At 40.8% G+C, this 23,708-nt stretch overlaps 1 protein-coding gene across 2 annotated transcripts in view; it reads right to left on the reverse strand.

Moving 5' to 3' along the window:
* Positions 1-4,272: 4,272 nt before the first annotated feature.
* Positions 4,273-23,708, reverse strand: part of HIVEP1 (HIVEP zinc finger 1) — a 121,603-nt gene continuing 102,167 nt past the window's right edge. For both annotated transcript variants that reach the window (XM_062490807.1, XM_062490751.1), the window contains 4 exons: positions 22,279-22,454; positions 20,189-20,293; positions 8,833-9,350; positions 4,273-5,994 (listed from right to left, as the gene is read on the reverse strand). In XM_062490807.1, the coding sequence (XP_062346791.1) occupies positions 4,846-5,994; positions 8,833-9,350; positions 20,189-20,293; positions 22,279-22,454 (1,948 nt within the window). In that variant the 3' untranslated portion in view covers positions 4,273-4,845. The remainder of the gene's footprint in view (positions 5,995-8,832; positions 9,351-20,188; positions 20,294-22,278; positions 22,455-23,708) is intronic.

Below are 23,708 nucleotides of genomic sequence, written 5' to 3' on the forward strand. Positions count from 1 at the left end.
CTTGCATGGAAAACCAGGAAAGGAAGGAAAGGATTCCCTTCTATGACATGGTCATACAGGTCTCAGAGGATCTTTCCAAAGCAACTGAAGCAGTTAGATAAGTCATTAGATAAGTCAGCTGAAGGTATCTTGAGTGAGCACTCTTACTTGTGGATTGTTTGGTTTCCATGGCTCTTGGCAAGTCACTCATGCTAAAACCCTGTATTTTTTATTTTGTTTTGATTAAACTGTCCCAGTGTAAACCACACGTTTGAAGGGCATTTTACAGGTTTAAATTACAGTGTTTATGAAAGCTTAGTGTGGATTATTTTGCAAAAAAATGAGGACTTCTGGAGTAAGTTATATAGTGACAAATTAATTTTATATTGTTTAACCACGTGTCAGTAAACTTAAGGCGAGATAAATCTGTTAAGAAACCATACAGAATGTTTAGCTGAGTGTAAGGCATGCTTTGTCTGTTTCATGGTACATCTCTGGCTTTGAGGTGGGCCATATTGTGTTCAGCCTAGTAGGTTGTCTGAGATGAAATACATGTGATGGGCATTTGAATTTGTATGCAATACACTGCTGTCAGACTTTCTGGCAGGGGACTGGCTGATATCGACCATCTGTGGGCTGCTCTAGCTTCAGGGCATAATTTTTAGCAACCTGAACCTCAGCAAACTACTTGAGAAAGAAAGGGACAAAGGGGTGTACAGCAGCAATAACCAAAGCAGGGCAGAGCATCCCTGCACCTACAAAGTTTGCTTTATTTCAGCTGTGGTCCAGAAGTTGGGAGTTGCTTCTGGGAATGTAATGTTACAGATCAAGAGATCTGAGGGCAGGTACACTGAACGTGTTTTAGTGAACTCTGGTTTAGGTCTTGACCTAAGAAGTGACAGGTAGGCCATGCTGTAGCTTATTCAAGCCCCAACAGGAAACACAGACACATTTAAGAATTCATGTTCCAAACCCGTTATTATTGTTATTACATGGACGTGCTGCCTCCAAAATCAGGGACTCACATCATCAACAAACATCATGTATTGCAATGAGAAACCAAGAAAGGCCTAAGTTGAAAGAACCACAAGCTACTGGCCACCAATTCTTTTTCTAGTGAGGGCTTTTGCAGATCACAGGGAAGCATCTGCATGGATCCCACAGAAGCCGACTGTGCCATGTCTATACTCTGGCTGTATTTGTACCCAGACTTTAGCTGGCACCTACTTGCACCCTCCTGATGCGAATAGGTTGTGAGGAGATGCCAGAGTGTGCCTGGTTACACTGAGGAGCAACACTTGTTCTGGCCTTTAAATGTTTAAACAGCTGTGCTGGATTTGCCAGAGGGTGTCTGACAGAGTCATTAAAAACTGATCCCTGAGTACACAGCCCAGTGTTATTTACTCCAACTCAGCTGTGATAATTCACACCATCTGAAGAGCAGCCTAATCCTGCACTGGCAGGTCTCTGAGATGTCTGCTACTGCTTTGAACAGAAGGATCCTTGTGGCAAGGGGAATATGATTTCCCCACCACTGATGACTCTGGACAAGACAATAAAAGATACATCGCAATTTAAAACAAAAGGAATTAATTCAGAATGAAAATGTAATTGCTAACAAAGAAGTCACAGGCTTGTGCTCATGCAGGACCCCCATGTGCGCTGACATATTTATAGATGTTGGTTACAGGCACTAACAGAGGAGAGGTATAGAGTTTAACCTTCTCTCAGGTCTGATCACACTCCTAGTTCGTTTTTTGCTCTTGTAGCACAAGCTGTAAAGGCAGCTCAAGGAATATACATTTGGAAATACCCTAGAGGGAAGGGAAACAGTGTAATATTCAGGACCACAGCCTCCTACAAAACTGTGATTTCCTCCAACCTTGATGTGAACATTAGATATATCTGCAACTGCCTTCTAATAGTAGAGCTCCTGCTTCAAATGTGGCTTATTTGCTTTGCCTGGATAAGTGATGATTCAGTATTCGTCCTCAGATCTCTTGACCTGCAACTTTACTTCCCCAGAAGCAACTCCCATCTTCTGGGCATCATGGCTGAATCAGTGCCCACTCTCTTGGTCCTTCCTCCCTATTGTCCTGACGTGAACTTACCAAATGACATGTCTTAACATTCCTCTTTATGACATATCTGTTGCCATGTCATTCTTACTCTTCCAAGATATGCTTCCATCTCTTGCCCTTGACTTCTTCAAAACACCTAGAACAGAAAAGATAGATGTAGATCACCTGATTCACCAGGCTGAATTTTCTGTTAAATTGGCGACTTCCTGGAATTAATCCTGAGCAGAATATGAGTGCACCACAAATTGCTCGTCAAGTAAATATTTAAGATGTGTATACAGCGAATCTCTGGAGTTTAGTAAAATCAGGACTTAGGGGCATGTGCAACAGCAATTCCTTACCCACTGCTGCCTTATAAAACTCAGGGAATTGTTAATAAGTTGTGCTGGCATTCAAAATTTTGGAGATAGTTTGCTGGTAGGTATCCATTGCAAAGGAGCGAAAATTAATGCAAAATTTCTTGAGTTCATTAACTGCAAACTGTCACCTGACTCTACTAGGAAAAGCTTCAGGCTCTCAAAGCTGTGTAACGCAGGAATGTTTTGGTTCTAGCTTTGGCGGCTTGGGGTAAGTTCACACAGGTATAAATGATAATGGTACAAGACACGTTGACATCACTACTACACTTATAAAAACAACATACAAATGCACAGTGACACTTCACATGGGGGTTGCACGTAAGACACTCACAAATTTGAAGTCCAGTGCTGCAGGGAGCTCTCCCCAAGGACTCTTAACTCTCATTAAGCTCAATGTGAGTTGAGTGCTGGGTGGCCGAGGTGGTTGGGCCCTCAGTGAGGCTCTGCACATTCATGTCAGAGATGGGAGTAATTTCCCCTTTCTAGTGTGTGTGTTTCTAATTGCTAGATTAGTACAATTGCCTGATAATCACGAGTAGTAGAAATGGCTTTCTGGTACTGAAGTGCTCTTTCTGGAAGTTAATAAAGCTCATTCAACATCGCCTACAGTTTTACAACATGCCGTAATGGAATAATGTAATGAGTACAATGTGAGTACTGTACAAAAGCCAGGGTAAAGTTAAAAATGGATCTAGGATAGTGCTGCTTTTGAATATGAGCAGTGCAAGGTATGAATTACTTCCTTGAGATGGATACAGGAGTTATCTGTGAACAATGCAACCCAGCTCACATTCAAGTTCACTCCCTTTTTTTTGCCAGATTTGCTTCCCATCCTTTTCTCCCAGTTATTTTATGTGTTCATTCTTGTTAATTCCATAAAGGTGATCATGCTTTTAATTTACACCTTCCTGTTTCCTACTGGAATTTGGCTATTAAATGGGTTATAAAAACTTCTGTAACAATGTGATAAAGGGACACAGTAGGAAACCAACTCTACTGAAAAACTACAGCATTACCAAGTTTATTTGAAACATCTAGGAATGTGTAGCCCTGTAACTTGTCAGACGTGTCTCCTGCCATAGTTGGAAGGCCTCAACAATTCAGTGATAATTTTACATTGTTTTCACTATGTGCAAACAGAGGAGTATTAAAACTTCATTTTCTGGGATCCATCCATGTTTTGTATGCCCAGCATGACAGGTTTGTTGTCAAAACAGCACAATAACTGTATGTGTAAAATCTCTAGTCCCTTCTTCTTTCCTTGCAAGAATAAGACAAAGTTTTATTTAGGGAGAAAATGCCTTTGTCTACCTGTAAGTGAAGATCTCCTGAAAGGCAGTCTCATAAGAGGTTGATGGTAACCAGTAATGCCAAATCCTCATTACATCAGTGGCATTTTCACCAACTGTATGGTGGATTTTCCAAATAACACACAAAGAATTATTCCTTTCTTGTGTAACAACATTTTAATGTCAGTAAAAAGTGGGTTTTTTATAGTTTAAGATTACAAATAAAAAGTATTTCATCTTGAATCTTTTGCCATTTTCCTTCAGGCAAGTTTTGAAATTTCAGTCAGGAAAAAAACATGAGGTGGATGGATGCCTCGCTCTACGGAAAGCTGAGGGCCTCCCTCCCCACTCTGCAATTGCCGGATGTTTTGAAATGGAAGATTTTACTCCAAGTAAAGCCTGATGAGTTACTCTTTTTCCCATGGCAAGTGAAACCACAGGGGCTTTTACCACTACTAGATCCTTTAAAGCTGAACCAGCTGGAAGGGCACTGAAAGGAATGAGTCAAGCACCTCTCTAGCTACCGGGCTGCATCAAAAAGGCACGACATAAGCAATGGTAAAGTCAGTAAACAAAATTTTACTGTAATATTTTGTAACACAGATACTGTATTTCTCTTTGAAGTGTAAAGCTACCGTCTTACACAAGAAAGATGGACAGACCCTTTTCCAAGACTAATATGGATACAATAAATATGGAGTTTTACATACTAGATCTGTACACAGAAACTTTGTCCCACAGCCATAAAAATTTACATTTAACAGTGCAACATATAATTTAATCCTTTATTTATCTGACATAGGATGTTTACTTACTAAACACAAGCAACTACCTGGTTTTAATATACATATTTTATATATATATATTTTATATATATATATTCAACAATCTGTACAGGTTTCTAAACATAAAACTCCAAAAAGGCACAATTGTCTATACAACATGTACAAAAATGGCTGGAGCTGACAAGAAACAACAATTATTGGTCAAGAGTTCATGATTGCACGAAGATTAGTAATGGGTTTGTGTCAGAAAAATGTGCTTTAAGGAAAGGAAGGTTTGCAAAGAAACCTGCAAGTGTTATTAAAAAAAACCCAAAAAAACCCTAAAAATAAAAACACAACGAAAAACCAAAAGCTAGGTTGCTATTACAAGTCTATCCTCATCGTCACTGCTGCCATCACTAAACTGCACCGTGTTTTGCCGCTGGGGTGGGGCGGCTGGCCTGGGTACCTGTCTGTCCGGGGTGACAGTTCGGTGGACTGGGGACTTGGTTAACGTGTTGGGATTCACCTTGGAGCGGGGCTCTGCCGGGGTAGCCCTCTTCACCTGGAGGGTAGGGAGGTCACACTTTGGCTTGCTGGGGTTCGTGAGGTCAGTCTTTTCAGGATCAGCTTTCCCGGGACCAACGGGGTTGGTCAGCGGTGTGGACTCGGGATGGCTCTTCCCGCCGTACCGCTGGCCGCCAGCCACCACCTGAGGAGAAGCATCCCGGCCGGCCAGGCCGGCCTCAGCCACGGGGAAGCTGACAGGAGCTGGCTCCAGCTGGACCTCGCTGGCTTTGGAGCCTGCGGTGAGTGCCTCGGAGGCGCCGTGCCCCTCGGCGCCGGCGGGGCTGACGGAGGGGATGAGGGTCGGCAGGGCGATGTTCAGGATCTGCAGGCCGGGAAGGTGTCCCTGCGGGCTGGGGGTGCCCTGCGGGGCTGCGCCAGCCGTCAACACCTGGAGGCCCACGGCGTTGAGGGTAATTCCCGGAGGGCGCATCTGCGGGGCGATGTTGGTGTTTGCCAGGCCCAGGATGTTCACTGTCTCCATGCCCAGCGGCGGCAGAGGCTGCAGGTTGGGCGTGCCGAGCCCCTGAATGCCCGGCACGCTCACCTGGCCGATGGGAATGCACGGCACCACGCTGTTCACCTCGGCGACTCCCACGGGATTTGCGGTGGTGCCGGCGGCCGTGCCGCCTGTCTCGCCAAGGGCGCTGGTAGTTCTGTGAATCACGCTCACAGCTGGGAAAGTGAGCTGCACTGGGCCCGCCTGGATGGGAACAAAGGTGGAGTAGGTGGCCAGGCCGGCAGGGACCACCTGGATGCCCCCGACCGGCACCATGCCGTAGGGAGCCTTGGCTTGCCGCTGTGAGTGCAGGGGCAGGTGGCTGAAGAGGTGAGTCTGGGGAGCTCTTGGCTCAGCAGCTGGCTTCTCCTCCGGGATTTCGGTGTAGGGTGACGGCACCGTGGTCGGCATGCCGTGGTCTGCCGGCGAGGACGGGGAACTGATGGAGGGTGTGCTCTGGGAGAGAACAACACAGGCATGTTAATATGGCAGACACTGCCGCCCTTCAGTGACATGAAAACACAAGGGAACTGGGAGTGCTTCCCAGGCCCTCTTCTAAGAAAGAACAACAAGATGGTTCATAGTATATAGTGGTCAGCTTAAACAATGAACTGATTTCCTTCCTTTCTTTTCTCACCTCCTTCCTCACCCACTAATTGCCTTTTCCTCTCCTAATTGCCCTCGCTTAATTTCTCTCAAACACTAGTGCTCAAAAAATTGCTGAGTATCTTTTGCACATGTTTTAAGTGGCGAGAAGGCGTTGGAGAACTGTTTTATGTGGAAATCACCCCAGACAAGAAGGTTAAATAAGCATAAGCTGGCATTTTTGATGCACCGGTTTTGATGCACAATGAAGGCTTTACAGCCTCCGGCAGGCAGAGGCAGCATCATGGCACATTTGTCATAGCTGCTTCTAATGTGGCAGACAGGGTACGCAATGACAAGAGATGGCTGACACCTACAGCTCCTGCAGAGGTGGAGGTGATGGGTGGATACTGGAGTGAGATGGGGGACCCACATCCCATTGCTGCCTCAGCTCACTGTGATTTATTTGGTGCACACATCTGCATCTATAATGCTGTTTCTACCCTCCCTTTTCTTCTCGTACAGCCTGTTACTGACCAAGGCTTGCAACTCCTTTCCTTGAACCTCCTAAAATAAGTAGTCTGAAAGTGCAATTGCAATCTCACAGTTATCTTTTGCTTTAGGCACATGCGTCACACATGCAGACACTGGTGTAACCTTACTTAGTTTTTACAGTCCTAACTCTCAAAAATTCTCTAGAGCAGGCAAAAAGCTCAAAACCAGACAGAAATACTTTTGAAATCTGCTGGTAGAAAATGTATTGGCAAAGGGAGAACATGATTAACTGGCTATGCAGCACCGATCTGTCCAAATGAGAAGATGTGTGTGAGAAAGAAGCCAACAACTTTCTCAGAACTGACACCTCACTAGAGATCCTGATAAACTGGTATGGATGCTTTAGAAGGAATGTACAACAGCCTTCCTGAGCTCTGTGGAGTCCTTTTCTCGACTGCTAGAACTGGGATCCACAGCCTTTCACAGGAACAGACTGTGGATTAACCGCTGGAGACACATGGCTGATGCTTCTTTTGGTCTGGGAAAGGAAAAAGAAACTCTGGAAAGGAATCACTTCCTTGTATTAATTACATTACTTCTTTTTCTTTTAATATATTAATGTAGACAATTATTAGAGCTATATAAATTAACACCATTCAACATTTTTAAATGCATGAATATTTACTTGAGGCTTCAGTGGTTCTATTTAATGAGGGAGTAAACTCAATTAAATGTCATTCTGGTATTCATTGGCAACAACAGAACCTAAACTCCAAATACTAGGACCATACCCATTTTATGGCAGGCATATAAAGTGATCAGAGACCATTCATTTTATTCTCTGTCACACCACAAACTTGTTCCAATTTACATTTACCATATGAACTCACAGTTCCTACTGGCAGGGATGAACCTGTGTCAAACAATACAATACAGCAATAATTTTTACTGTTTCTCCATGTCAACAGTTTGCTATCTTAAACTGTGTAAAAAATAAATCTAGTAGTGTAAATTTTCAAAGAAAAGTGCTTAAAACAGACTGAATTTTTACTTTTTATGCTTTTGGAAATTTTCTGCTACTTTTTTTCAATAATGGCATGCAGTTGGGTTTAGGCTTGGACTTGATGATCTCAAGAATTCTTTCCAATCTAAATGATGACATGGTTTCATATAATATTTCTAAATATTGCATTCATCATGGAGAATGCAGTGCTTTGATTACCCCTTTAATGAAACTATTTTGTGTCTCATTTTTCTGAGCATTACTCAGAAAAGCTCAAATGCCTACATGGTCTGTAGCAAGAATTCAAAACTTCCAAAAGGTATCTTTAGGGTAGGTCTGGTAAGTGGCTTGTACTGTCTCCATCACAGTCCATTAAAGCCACTGCTGAATTGAAAAAAGATCAGCACCTGCCACTTCCCTCTGTGATTTCATGGGCACAGTTTTAAAAAAAACAGTTGCCAAAATTACTGAACACTCCCACAGACCTGACCTCACCTTCCTCCACACTGCTTTCAAAAGCTCTATGTCTAACACGTGCATGGGCAAAATCCATCCTTTTCTGATTAAAATCTTTCAGCTTGGAGACAAGCTCAGAGCACTGGGAACTCAGTGGTCAGTCCTGTGTTCATCTCTCCTTTTGTTATCATGCAAGGGCAATCTTCTAGTTTCCTTGAACATCTGGTGTTCTTTCTAATTCTACTCTTAATCATTTTTGGAGGATAGATAAAAAATTGCACCATTTTTTTTAGTAATAAGGCAAAAAAACTTTGGGACTAGATTAATTTCCCCTTGGAATTACCAGTGATTTTATCATCATATTTCAGAGAGAAATGATTGCTGAATTCTATCACCTTCCCCTGAAAACTTCATAACCACCACCATATGTTCATTCCACATATTTGTTATTTCCTTCTGATTTGTAACACCATCTACCAAACATCAGCTGAAATGGCCATATTACAGTTAAACCTTTCAGGAAGAATACAATCAAATTAAAGAATTTGAAAAGCAGTGCTCCTACAACATCCTTGTGTCTAGAGTCCTACATATTTGTGCTTGGATTAATTTTAACTCTTCTGAAAGACTCATCTCCAAGAATTCTAAGAATGAAGGGAAATGCAAACATTTTGATCTTTGAAAAATCTCCAAAAAGATCTTTTTAGAAGGAAGACTTAAAATCCCACTCTCTCCCTGGTTTTAGACACTCCTACCTTTGTAAGAGCTGTAGTTGATATTAAGGGGTGGCCCAAGACTGTATCTGGATCTGGGTAATCCACAGACATCTGGCGACCCGGAGATGCAGGAGCGATGTCCGTCAGTGCCGCATCAGCACTGCGGGGACTCACTACTCTCTCCTGGACTTTGCCCTCATGTGCTTCCTGAAGGATGGACTCTGCTGGCGACCTGGAGGTCCTGCTGACAGACTGCACTGTGCTAAGGACAGTCATCTTGGTCAGCAGTGCTTTTGGGAGACCATCCATCGAGTCCGTGTGAGCCCCAGTGAAGCAGTCTGGGAGCCGGATGTCGTCGTCGGTGCTGGCGGCATCCTGCAGGCTGTGGCGAGAGGGGTGGTGCTGGGGGCTGGCTGTCACCGAGGGCGTTGTGGACAGCACTGACTCAGCCTGGCTGTCTTCATCATCGTCCTCATTGTCATTTTCATCTTCATCCCCACCATCAGACTCCTCCACATCATATCCTGACCGGTCATAACCAAATCTTTGCTTCTCACCTGCAAAAGTTGGAGTAGAAGTTAAGACAATGAAAACCCTGGACTGACTGGGAAGGAAGCAGGAGAGAACAACTAAAAACACCAAAAAACCCACATGGTCCACGTATTTTCCACTCACACCCCACTGCATCAAAGCAACAGGGAAGACTTACATTTTTGTTTTTATTTTCCAGCTTACACACTTAACTATACAGCCACTTAATCTTTCATCTTCTGCTTCTATGTTGTTTTAATCTGGATTTGGCCATTTTCCTTCATGCCATTTGTAACCATTTGTTCAAAGTCACCCTTCACTCATGTGCTCAGGGAGCAGTGAGCAGATTCTTGGTTCATTAGGTTCCCTGTGCTGACATGTGGGGCTGGTCTGTCAACCTTAGTGGTGGGATATTCTCTGGCTGGTTCTGACTCATAAGTGGGTGTCCTTGTACCTAATATGAATCATGGCTGCAAAGGTTTTTGAAGGAATCAGAAATACTGGAGGCTGCTAGTCAAGAATCTGTCTTGTTAACAGGCAAAAGAGACCAAAATAAGACCTTACTAGATTTCTTCACTCCACAAATGTTTAGAAATTTTATTTAAAAATTACCTGAGATGTCCTAGGAGCCAAGAAAGCATTAATCATATCAAAACTTACCTCTTACCTATGAATCTTTGTTTGCATAAAGAAGCCCTCCTGACTTCAAGTCTTAAAAGCCAAACCTCTGTCTAGGGGTTAATTTCTCTACAAAATACAGTTCTACTGCAGCTTTTCACCTTCTTTTGTATCTGACTTGGAAAGAAAGAGTAATCTTTAGTAAAGCAACAGAAAATCCCATCTGCTCTGTCTGATTCCAAGCCAGACTGTCTGGGATCATATTTTATAAAAGACAAAATGCTTTGAATACATTAATATTTTGTATTTGATTAAAGGTCTGTCTCTTGAGCTGTCCAAAAAACTGTATCAGCATAAAAATCATTTGGCTCTGTAAAGCAAAAGATGTCAGATAAAATCTCAGAGATGCAGTTCTAGGGAAATTTACATAGCAACTTACCATCAAAATGAACAATTCTGAAAAAAAATCAGACCCTTAAAGAATTTGAATATACTGCCCATACTTTAGGCTGCTAAGTTACCAAAACCCAAACAAACATTTTGAACTCCAGTTAAAATAAATGGGTTTAATTGAGTTACCTTTCAGTAAGTTACCCACCATTATAAGCCTTTATGGTTTCAAATGAGCAATGCAATTAGGAACTAATAGCTTCTTTGAAAAAATTTGTCTGTAATGACTTTCCCCCTCTTTGCCTACACAATAATTTGTACATTAGCTAAATATGGAAACTAGATTTCCTACATTTACTACAGCAGATGTGAACATGTCAGACGTTATTAAAAATCCCCATATCCTCCAGGTCATTGGAATGATCCTAACAAAAATATATCAGAATTTAAAATAGTCTTAATTTATAATTCTCATCCACAGACAAAGCTGTTCAAAATAGGAGATACATTTTAGTGGAAAAATTAGTTCATTAACTTCTATTCCAAAATTATGGCAAGTGCAATTGTTAAAGATATTATTAACAGTAACATGTGGACTGACTAAATATTTTTTGTTTTTTCTTTTCTCTATAATTCTGTCTTTTCTATTCTTCATATAAACAGTGTTTTTTAGGTAACTTGCAAAGCAAATGTGTCTAAAATGTTAGAACATCTACATCTTTGATTTCTGAATGGAAACAACTACCTCTGCCTTCAATATCAATTACAAGCTAGGAGAGTCCCAGAGCCTGAGATGGAGGACCATGGCTGTGAGAATATAAACTCCCAGTTGTGAAGTTGTGTGGGAACTGCTGCTCCAGCTGGATGCCTAAAGTCTATGGGATCTGATGGGATTCATCTGAGAATACTTGAAGAGCTGCTGATGTCATTCCAAGGCCACTCTCGATGATTTTTGAGCAGTCTTGGGAATCTGGAGAGGTCCTATCTTACTGGAAGCTGGCTAAAATGTTGTCCCAGTTTTCAAGAAGGGCAAGAAAGAGGACCCCAGAAAGTACAGACTAGTCATTTCAGTGCCTGGTAAAGTTATGGAGAGGATTTTCCTGGGAGGTACTGAAAAACATCTGGAGGACTACACAGCCATTGGTCACAGCCAGCACAGCTTCATGAGAGGAGAATCCTGCTTATCAAACCTAATTTCCTTGTATGGCAAGGTAACCCAAGGGAAGCCAGCTGATATAACCTCTCTGGATTTCAGTAAACCTTTTGATATTGTCTGTCACAGAATTCTTCTGGACAAACAACACATCGTGTGATGGGTGAACAAATGGCTCACAGGTCAGGCAGAATGGGCTGCAGTGAATGGGGTGACATCAGACTGGGGATCTGTCACTAGTGGGTTCCACAGGGCCCCATCCTCAGCCTTGAGCTCTACAAAATCTTCATTCATGACTGGGCTGCAGGACTGGAAGGGACACTGAGCAAGTTCACAGATGATACAAAACTGACAGAAGCTGTTGACTCCCTCGAAGGCAGAGAGGTCTTGCAGAGACTGTGACAAAATAGAGATGGGCAACCCCCATCTGTATGAAATTCAACAAGGGAAGGTGACAGATTCTGCACCTGGGATGGGGCAACCCTGGATGTACAGAGTGGGGGATGAGAGGTTGGAAAGGAGCCCCATGGAAAGGGACCTGGGGGTCCTGGTCGATGGCAAGTTGAACCTGAGTCAGCAGTGCCCTGGCAGCCAGGAGGGCCAACCCTGTCCTGGGGACATCAGGCACAGCATGGCCAGGCAGGCAAGGGAGGGGATTGTCCTGCTCTGCTCTGAGCTGGAGCAGCCTCACCTCCAGTGCTGGGGGCAGCTCTGGGTGCCACAGTACAAAAAAGAAATCCAACCGTTAGAAAGCACCCACAGGAGGGTAACAAAGATGGAGAAGGGCCTTGAGGGGAAGCCCTACAAGGAGACTGAAGTCACTTGGTCTGTTCAGCCTGGAGGAAACTGAGGGGATACCTCATTGCAGTTACAACTTCCTCATGAAGGGAAGAGAAGGGGCAGGCACTGATCTCTTTCCTGTAGTGACTTGTGACAGGACCCAAGGGAATGGCCTGAAGCTTTATCAGGGGAGGTTTAGGTTGGATATTAGAAAAAGTTTCTTCACCCAGAGAGTGGCTGGGCACTGGAATAAGCTCTCCAGGGAAGTGGTCACAGCACCAAACCCAAAAGAGTTCAAGAAGCATTTGGAAAATGCTCTTGGACACATGGTGTGACTCTTGGGGATGATGCTGTGCAGGGCCGGGAGCTGGACTTCAGTGATCCTTGTGGATCACTTCAACTCAGAATATTCTGTGATTCCCTCAATGCCTCTGTAACAGATATTGAAGACTTCTCCATGTGTCACATCTAAAGGGTGACCTACATGTTTCCTGAAACTTTTTAAATATTGCAGGGGGCATTGTAAAGTCTTGGAATTCACTCTGGACTTCCCCCTAAATTCAGTCAGTAACCAATGTAACACAACTATTCTGTATGAAATCCTACTGATTCTTGCCTTTTTTTCTCCCTTTCTCCACATGAGTCACAATTTCTATGAAGCTGATATCAATAATGAATGACTGTTTCTACTGGCAGGAGGAAACACCTGAAGTGATTAGACTGACTTGTCACATTTGTAAAGCAAGGAAAACATATGTGCAAACAATGATTTAGAAGAAGCTACCTTCTTTCTAATCAACACTTTAAAATGCTACTGGATTTACTAGCAAATGCTGCTTATGTAGGAATTTTCTATATCCCAGCTTTCTACAACAAAGCCATGGAAACAGAAAGGGAAACTGTGTGGAACACAGATTCCTTATATGCAGGATTCCATGGGATATCATTTCCCTCTATTGTTTCCCTGTTTACCTCCACCCTTTGTGCATTTGCCAGCTTCTATTTGAGTGTGGTTACCTGGAGCCAGAGCCTGTAGTGTAGGCGAGGTGACAGCAATGAATGTGGTTCCCTTACTCCCACACCGTTTTGCAACATCAGATGAGAAAAAATAAGATTCCTGACTTACTTGTTCTGATGATGGACAAAGGAATGCTTTGCTCTGACTTTTATACCTGCATGCATGTTTTCTGAAAGAAGAGGTGCCCAGGATTTTCCAATCAGTGATCCCACTAAGCATTGCTGTGGAGTTACAAGAGGACCTGACGCAGCAGTTTTAAGCAGTAGAAGGCCCAGGCAGGGTTATGGGTCTCCTCTGAAGGAGGCATCAGGCTGAGGCTGTGACCACTCCTTGTGGTGGAAGATTCTCTTTCAAGCAGTCTTTTTAACTAAGTAGTATTGGCTAGTATTGGCCCCAATCCATTCTGATGACTGTACACTGCCTACTAAAGTTCCCTGGCAGTTTTAATTGGGGAAAAATTAATTCTTCGTTTCCTATCTTGAACTATGCACAATTATAACCATATGCTTATGTAGCTGATATATATATATATATATATATATATATATACACACACACACACACATATAACTAGAACTGACTGAATTTCCAGAGGGAGCAAAATTACTTATGTGTTTAACCTTGTATGAGGTTGTAAAATGGTGTATGGTATTTTCGAATGAAGGATGTATCATAAATTTAAAGGCTCCTAACATGTGGAGAAATGGCTTTTGGCATGAAAGTTCAGTTTCTTTTTTAAAAAAGAAAACAGGAAAAGAGCTTCACACTATTAAGTGAAGGCTTATGAAAACTACTCCTCTTTCGAATTTATAACTCAACTCTCACCATTTTAACAGACAAACTGCTCAAGACAGCCTCAGTTTTTTACAAAGAGTCTTTTTGGAAGAGTAGGTGATGCCTTTCATCCTCTGTCAACTGCTGCAATCTTTTCTTTTAAATCCTTGGAAAGACTCTTTCTTCTTCCTGGACTTCACAAGAGTAAGTGAATTTTACAGGCTTGAACTCTGCAGAAATTACGAACAGCTGGAAATAAAGGCTTAATAGAAACATGGACAAAACTTTTGACTGGGGATTTTGTTCACCAGCAGCTACAATTATTTTTTAAGGAAACTGAATTTTTTATCCTATGTATTGAAGTGTATACAAATCATAGGTAAAAATACCTAAGTCCTGCATTTATTTTGCTGTCAGTCCTCAGTTGGTCAGCTCTGTACTGTGTTTGTACTGTTGGTGTTGAGCTTGTTAAGACAAGGCTCTGCTATAGTGACATTTTACGCCAGAGCAGAAAAGAAAAACTCGTAGTTCCTTAGCACAGTAGCATTAGCTGGAATTACCAGCATCCTAATACGTCCATTTATGAAGTGCCTGGGGCTGGTAAATCCACGTACTGCTATTTCCAGCTAGGATACTATGAATTAGGTAACTGAAATATATCTCCTTATGTACTTTGAAGTTTTTCATTTTACTGGAAGCTTTTCCTATAGGAATCCTTACTGTACATGGTTTTTGCAACAGCCATCTAATTATCATCATACTGCAGAGTACTAAAACAAAGGTTCTTCAGAACCTCAACTCACAGTTTTTAATTTTAATTGCAGTATCATTGCCACATGACCAACTTACTAAGGACCTGCCACAGATTCAGCAATTTCTGCAATTTTCACCAAATCCAGTGATGAAGTTGAAAAGCTTATAACTTAGTCACATTTAGTTACAACTTAATCATATTTAAGTAGGTTGTCACATAGAGAGCAAAATGTTCATTTTCACTCTTTCAGTGGCAGGAAGACAAGAATGGACTGCTCAGTTTCACAGATTCCTTAGGAAATGTGCATTTATATAGACAACAATATGACTGCCATTAGCTCTATTTATGCAGATTAATGAGACGGTTTACTAAGTATCTATTCACTATATACTAGCATCTAAATCTAAATTTATTACATTTATTGGCTTTTAGCACCTGAGTAATATAAAGGAGTGTTTCTTGTCTTAAGTTCTGGAAGCGTCTTCAGTTATGGACTGGCATTTACACAAAAGCATTTAAAAATAAAGCATCCATTCTATATTCTATGTATTCTCCATCAAACTCAAGAAAAAAATGTAGACTACGGCAAGAAAGGCAGAAGTACCTTTCAGCATGGCATTATATGATCATAAATCAAGTGTGAGGTCTGTATGTCATCAATTTGCTCCATTCTTCTAAACAAGTACAACTTAGACTTTGCTTTCACTCGTTCTATTAGACTTGCAATAGATCAATTCCACAACCATTCACACAAATTTAAAAAGGGGTAAACAAGATACAGTTAAACAATGCTAGCATCTGTACCCCACCCTGCTGTCCTCCTGTCATTCTAAGCCTATTCATAGGCTCCAATTATTGATTTCAGTCTTGCTTGAGCTACTGTCCACTGCTCATCACCCTCTAACAGGACTCACAGTGACATCTACTGGGTTAAATTCAGACTGGTGATCACCAGGGCTCCCCAGAAATGAGAAGAAGAAAATTTGTGAGCTTCTGACTTTCACTCCTAAGAGCACAGAAAGTAATGAAGCAAAACTACACCAAAAAGGAAGAGCAACTTCTGCTTAAAGAGATTATTTACACCTAAATCTTCTTAAATAACTAGTGTATTATTAATCAAACCTAGCACTAGGTAGTCTAATGTCACGCTGTGGGTGTAGGGCTTCAGCATGCCTAATGTACATCTAGTTGAAGAATAGACACTGATATTAACAAGAAAAATTAAAAAATAATTATTGTAAACTACATAGAACCAGCTTTCCATTCTCTTTGAAAAAGGATAATACTGCAAAGATTCTCATTTATTTTCACTTCTTAAATGCAGATTCAGTGAAAACACAGACTGAGTATGATTAAGCTAATGAACAGCCATTGAAACTCACTTAAAATCTACTGCAACATATAGCTAATTAACTTAGAACTGCAGTAATAATACTGCAGAAAATGAACGTATCTTTTTAAATGTACGTGTGTGCGTGTGTAGATATCTATAAATACGTATCTGAAACTTACAATTAGGGTTTTTCTTACTGGTAATAAATTTTATGGGATAGAAGTTCTGCACAGAAACCCCTTAAAGGTTCTGCCCATCTACTGATTTCACTATTAAGGAATTATCTTGTGCAAGCTTACTCAGACATACCATACCATACCATACCATACCATACCATACCATACCATACCATACCATACCATACCATACCATACCATACCATACCATACCATACCATACCATACCATACCATACCATACCATACATTAGCTTATTACAAGTTCAAAGTTTTTAACTGTTTTTTGATCACAAATTATTGTTGTTTTTAAGTCTGCATAGCAAACTGTTGTGTGAGCAGAGCCAAAGAAGATATTCCCAGTTGCAGTCTGTCACACTAAACAGTTCACCTCCTCTGACAATTTAATTCAGATATTAACATTCCTCACATTGTAACCCTGTATTTTGGTGACAAGAACATTCCACAGAGCAGAAGATGAAAGATAAATGGATGAGGGAATAGTTTCGAATACAAAAACCCAGGCCAGAAAGTATTTACTAATACCCAAATGATGACAAGTCCAAATACAAAGAATGCTATGTTAAAAGCTGTGACCACATGCAGTCTCAGACAGCTAGAGAGCATCTTTCTTTTTTCCTGAGACACCACAGCACAACATTTCAGCTTCTCAGATTACCAGAAAAACAGACTGTCTGTGTGTGTGTGTGTGTGTGTGTGTGTCTGCGGTGTGTGTGTGTGTGTCTGCCTGTGCTCAGGATTGTGTGTGAATTTGCACTCCTGGTTCAGTTTGCATTCATTTAATCTGTACTGCTGTTGGTCACAGCTGGCTTCTCATATGAATCCAAAAAATTGTATATTCAAATAACTGTGATTACCCAGCCTTTAAAAAAAAAACTACACATGACTGGAAACAGCAAAATCCTTCATAAATAAAAGGCTGGTGGCTTTCTTAAAATTTCTGGGTAAATTCTCTAATTCAAAGGGGAATTCTAGTGGAAGACATACATCTTAGTTATTTTAAGCAAAGCTGCAGACATCTCTATTGCCATAAGAATAATCAGTATTCGAAATGTTCAGATAATTAATTAGGTGGAGACAGACAGATAGACAGACAGACATTCTACAGGTCAGGAAACGGGCCAATTTCACACAGTCTTCAGGAAGAAGTTTTTTTTCTGAGGTCATAATTACTTCTTATCAGATTTTTCTGCACCTTCCTCTACTGCTTCTCACGTTGCCTTCCAGCTGAGGAAAGTGATGGGGGTAGACAGACCACTCTCTAAGAGACAGAACATTTTTAACAACCAAACCCCAAAAATCCACGCATTTGAAGATGTTGGTTTTTAAAACATCTGAAGGGTATGCGGCACAACTGTGCCAACAATGCATGCCAGAGGGAGGAGAGGTGGAAGGGCCAAAGATGTAACACTGCAGTGCAGCTCAGTACCACACTGTCCTTTGTGGGTGACGTGCTGCTGCCAGGGCTGTCCCTGGAGCCCAGACCTGGCACAAGGGGTGCTGGCCCCAGTGTGAGCTCTGCTGCTCTGACCTGGGGAAAGGGCAGCCAAAGAGATGGTTGAAGCTGATTCAAACGCTGCCTAAAATTAGCATGTTCAGGATTTCAGAGAGGGCAACTGAACCACACTTAAAAAAAAACATATATGCAGATACATCACACTTTTTTCCCCCCTCCTGATTCTGCCTTAAAATAGGCTGACAAGAAAGATTCTGAATTACCATGAGAAAAACCTTCATGGCTGGCCAGGTGAGCAGACGGATGAAATCACATTTTTTAAGTGCAGGGTTGCTCGCTGAATTTCCGTGGATAATTGTAAATGCCCTATGCTCTGCAGCAGCTGGAGAGGTTGGACTGGTTTGGCTGCAGCAAATGCACCTTTATCAGGGGTTTAATTACCCTGATTCTTGGATAGGTCTCTAGTGCTGAACTTTGTGCTGCACTGCTGGTTTTGCTATGGGTATCTGAGCCAGAACCTTTTTTTACAAACAAGTTGTTTTTTGGTTTGAGGCTCCAGTTAAAGAAAGAAGTCCTATGTCCTTTATTTTAGGGGGAGAAAAGGCATTATAGCCATATAATTAAATTCCATGAATAATTTCAAGGATTATGTAGCAAATCCTGCAGAATGTCTGTGCTTTTTTGTTTTTTTCCCCCAAAATAGAGTATTTCACTTATTAAGTAATTACTGTGCTGAGCAATGAACATATTTCAGGGAATATATATTTATACCATGGTCAAACATTCCTGTACATGGGATATAAAAAGGGAAAGCCTCTCTCTTTCTCAATCAAACAGTCTTGAAGTCAAAGGAAAGAATTCTTTCAACAAATGTTTGAAGTGTCTTCCTTTGACCCTCTGTTACTGAAAATTCAGTTAACATTTGAAACATTTCCCATTGCATTATAACCACAAATTCAACTTTTAAGGCATGCAATTGGGAATATCAATTTATCAATCAATAAAATGTTTTCAGTTGCTAGTAAATGGAAATATCTGTTCACCTGTAGTTTATGAAACTCACAAAAATGTCAAATGCTACAGAACATTGCTTTTAAAAGTGAAAAATTTTCTGTCATGTGAAGACTGAAAATATTAATATTGTTCCTCTGTAAGAAAAAGACAGTAATTTCTCCTGCTACTTATCTTCTGTTATTTATCTGGTTCCTCAAATTGTGATGGGAGACATATTTTTTGTTTACGAAAAAGGAGTATATGAAGAAGGCCAAAAAAGGGAAAAATGCAGGTTTCTTCCTACCTAGTGCACTACTGAATCACAGCAGCTGAATCATATTCCTGGCATTATTTAGAATCAGATTCAAGATGATTTGCTTATTCTGCCAGTGGTTGTCATATGGGCGCCAGCGCATTCATCTTTCTTTCCCCTTACAGTTTAAATAAAGACCTCTACTGCTTTCTTTTCTCCAAGCCTCATCCACAATCTAATAAACTATTCCACTGGAGGAAGAAAAATACACCAAGGCAAGGTAACACAACTCATCTCGTCACGGAGGAATGTGAGGAAGGGAAAAATGCCATCGCTGCACTGAGACATGCCAAGATCCCAAACAGTCCTAATGCACAATCCTGTTCTCCATCTCACTGGCTCTGGTGCAGGCACACCTTTCTTATCATGCTGAGCAAGTCACTCATGAACCTGGTTTGGCCCTCTTTCACTGTCCTTGATGTCATCTTCTCTTCAGCAGAATCTTTTTTGAGATGTGGGAAGTACAGAATTCCAATTTTTAGCAAATACACTAATTCTGAAAATATTCTCATCACTAATGAAGAAGTAGAACAGGTCAAGATGAATAAGGCTTTTAATTTCTGTATGTTCTCTATCTGCACATTTATCCCAGTTATTTGTGAAGGAGGGCAGAATTCTATGCTGGAAGATGATTAGCCTCCTTGCATAGCACACAGCAAAATATTTGTGATTTGTGTGGCATGTTAGTGATTAATTTCTATGAAATATGCATCCCAAAACTTGGACCATTTCAGGCACAACTATTTTCAAAGAAGCACTACACTTGACTGCATTTTTTTCTAGGCAAACAGCTGTTTTTCTGGTATTTTCAATCTTGTAATATTTATCTGTGAAAGTGATAAAGTTAAACTGCATAACACTTCGTGAAAAATTCAGCAGCAATTTATCCTTAGCATATGCTTGTCATTTCTTTCAGTGAAGGTTTTTCCAGTGTTTCTGGCTCCCTTGGATTAGCTCTTAAGATTTTTATCTCTGTATCTTTTCCCTGTGTAAGAATTAAAAAGCTTTGGAAAAAAAAGGGTAAGAAGCTGAGATGACAAAATAGACACAATAATTCAGTGAAGAAAGAAGACTTTAATTTCTTACCAAATTCTTCTTCTCCATCCTGGTCATCTATTAAGCCTACTGAGACTCCCAAATCCATACACTTCTTGCTATGTGCCTTTGACTTCATATGCTTTGTTAAATTTCCTTGAGAAAAAAAAAAAATATTACCTACTCTGTGAGTACATAAACATATGCTCAACGTGTCCACCTCTTCTTCAGGTACGTTTATACCAACCATGTAATTTGATTTCACACTTGCTAGAACCTTGTCCCTCAATGCAAGCTGTCAAGGGCTGCAGCAGATACTCCATCCTGCATGCTACCAGTTCGCTGTCTACATTTCAGGAAGTTTTTTATTGAGATAAAATAGAAGAGGATGGAAATTCCACACAATTATGTGTTTTGTACTGGTGTAAGAGATCCCTCCTTTGTTTACGGTAAAGTATAGAAAGGGGTGATTCAGTCTTCAAAGTCATGTTGACAGAAAACTATCACATGAAACTGAAGTTTGTATCTTGCAGCTCTTCCAGTATTTGATGAAGTCTATTTTTAGTGTAAACATTTTCAGCACCAACTTAAGCAAACGTTAATTTTATTCAAAATCAGAGCATGAACATACTTGATATGAATCTCAAAAGTGAATGTGCAGCTGAGAGGCCCCACAGGCTGGTCTCCCCTTCTTTAAAAATACAGTAAATATCAAGAAATGGCTCAGATCTGTAAATTATATTTATGAAATGCATGTTACTACAAGTAACTGCTCACCCACAAAAAATGCTTCTTTGAGGTATATAAACAGGAAAAATTAAAGTGTAATGATGACTCTTCTATGGTTATGGAGTGCTTTATTTCTGCTTTGAAATGAAGGTGACAGCTCATCCCAAATGTTGAAGTAATTGTTGCGAATATATTGACTCACAAATAGCAAATTTTCCAGTTTTTGCACACTTCATGAAGCTGCTGACTACACTGTCCTGTCATGAAGAGTGGCTTAGCAAACATCAAACACCCAACTGTGTAACCTGACTGCCAGCAGTAATGGTAAGAGCCAGGCACAACAAATGCAGAAGAAGATGTGAATACAACAAGTATGCTACAACTGAAACCAGGGAGAACTTTACACAAGCAGAAGTTAATTACTTGAACTTGGCCAGCACCCCTCCTCTGCAAATACCATAAAGAGAATTTACTGGGTTTGCACTCAGGCATTTCATTGTAAAGGCAGTATGATGACCCAGCCTGTGAGGATGCAGTGAGGAGTTTTGACATATCTGAAGCCTATTCATCCCACTTTGTGCAGCATTGGATTATTTCTTGGAAGTCTTCCACCCAACCGCTGAGTAGTATCAAACCCACTAAAAACACAAATGTTCCTGAGGTTACAGCTGGGGTTGGGGGGGGTGGGGGTGGTGATTGTTGATAAATTATGTTCAAAGCCAAGAAAAATTTTACTGCTTAGAATTTTTTTTCTAAAATTATTTTGGCTGTGAATTTCTCCTGACTGTTTCATTTAGAGTCCTGGATGTACCACTGCTTAATATACTGCTGCATAAACTGGGATGCATTTAAATATCTAAGGGTATAAACAGGCTTTAAAATGTAGACGTCCAACTCTAGGTCTTAGAAGGTCAAGTGGAAAGTGAACCTTTGTCCTTCAAAGTTAAAAAAAGAAGAATTTCAATATAATAATTTATTAGAGGCCAATTTATTTCATAGAGCAATTGGTTGAGTGCCCATAGGAGTTCAATATACATCCATCTCCTACCTCCAAAAGACACTGTAAGGGACTTAAAATTCTGTGTCCCATCTCTAACTAGGATGAGCACCATCTCACTTGTCTTCACCTAACTTTCATCATACTCCCATGATTTCCCTCTTCCACTCCACTTTCTCACCCACTATGGCAGGCCAGACAGTTCATTGATAAAGATGTGATCATATGAATAAATATGCAGAAAACAAAGGAAAAGTAGGAAATAAGAAATTACAACTACTTGAAGCATTAGACAATAAAACTCCACAGAGAGGGAACCTCTTAAGCTCATGAGCGGCCAGCTGTGAGAAGAAAAGAATTCTACTTTAAGTAGAAAGAAAAAGAGGAAAAAACATACCCAGTAAAGAAGCCCTACCTTTAGTTTTGAAGGAAAAGTTGCAGTAATTGCAGTGGTAAGGACGGACATCGGTGTGTGTGCGAATGTGCTTCTTCAGCATGCTGGGCTTCTTGCAACGTATTCCACATTCCTCACAGATATACTTCCCTCTCCCTCTCCCTCTCACATACACATAGTCTTCGTTTGATTTGTACCTAGTAATAGTACCGTGAGAGTAAGGCAATCAGCTGTAATGGGAAAATGAGTCCAACCAAAAACCCTCATCTACCAGAATTTTTGAAATAACACATTAGATGAAAATCAATGACTAACAAAACAAATCACACTCTTTTTCTGCTCACTCCTGCATGTATTTGTTAAATTAATATCTACATTTATCACTAGCTAATCATAGACTTGTTTAGGAATAACAGCTAATCTTTTTTAATAAAGGTACTGTTGATACTAAGCATTTAAGGATTTCAAATTTCCTCTTAGCAACACAAGAACGTATCTTTTAAAGGTGTCAGTTCTTGGAAGCAGGTTTGAGCACCATGAGGGAGCTTTAAAAGAGCATCTCTGAGGCTCTGCCTTGTGCAGAAAATGAATAACATTAGTTACAATGATGGGAAAGTCTTTAAAATTCCCTATCAACATCCTCTGGACTCAGCCTATGGGGACTGTCTCTAGATGGAAAAAGTAATTCGGATTTGACTACGCCCTTTGTATTTCCACTCAAGGATGCCAAATGTTGTGTTTAGCTTTTGTGACCTGGTCCTTGCAATGTCTGGATTTGAGCAGAGACAATATTTTACAGCAGTATTTTACCTGGGCAGCTGGTAATGATTTAATTGCTGGCCTAGACTAGATTCAAACTGGGAACCAGTAACTTAAACCCTGCAGCTGACCATTGAGACTAATCAAATATGCACTATTTGTGCTACAAAATTTTATAGGTGTCGCTTTTCTATTTATAAATCTGTTTTATAAGATGTTGTACATAGCACAACACTGTGGCTAAAGCAACTGTTATTTATATCAGGCAACAGATTTAAAGTATTATAGTGCAGGAAGAAGGGCTCTCAGTAAATATTTCCATGGCACTTTTCTAATCAGAGATCTCCAGCCTGTGTATGCCACAGCAAGCTGCCAGACAGAGATGGCACCGCAGGCTGCTGCTTAGCCCCTGGACTATTTCCTCTCCAGCTACAGTTATACAACCTTGCTGCAGAACAGGTATTATTTATCATGTAAGAGAAACATAAGAACAGAATTTACATCTCTGGCTGTATCTAGCTGCCTTTAGTGCTGATTAATGCTCGTTCCCTGGGAAAAAAAAATGCATCGCACTGCCTACTGTTCTTTATTTTGTTATGCCTTCTCATAACTCTCATGGCTCCATGCTACTGATGACTTTCCATTTTTCTTGGAAATATAAACCAACATCCACAGACCGCAATATGGCAACT

The sequence above is a fragment of the Cinclus cinclus genome, chromosome 1, assembly GCF_963662255.1.
Source record: "Cinclus cinclus chromosome 1, bCinCin1.1, whole genome shotgun sequence".
NCBI lineage: Eukaryota > Metazoa > Chordata > Aves > Passeriformes > Cinclidae > Cinclus > Cinclus cinclus.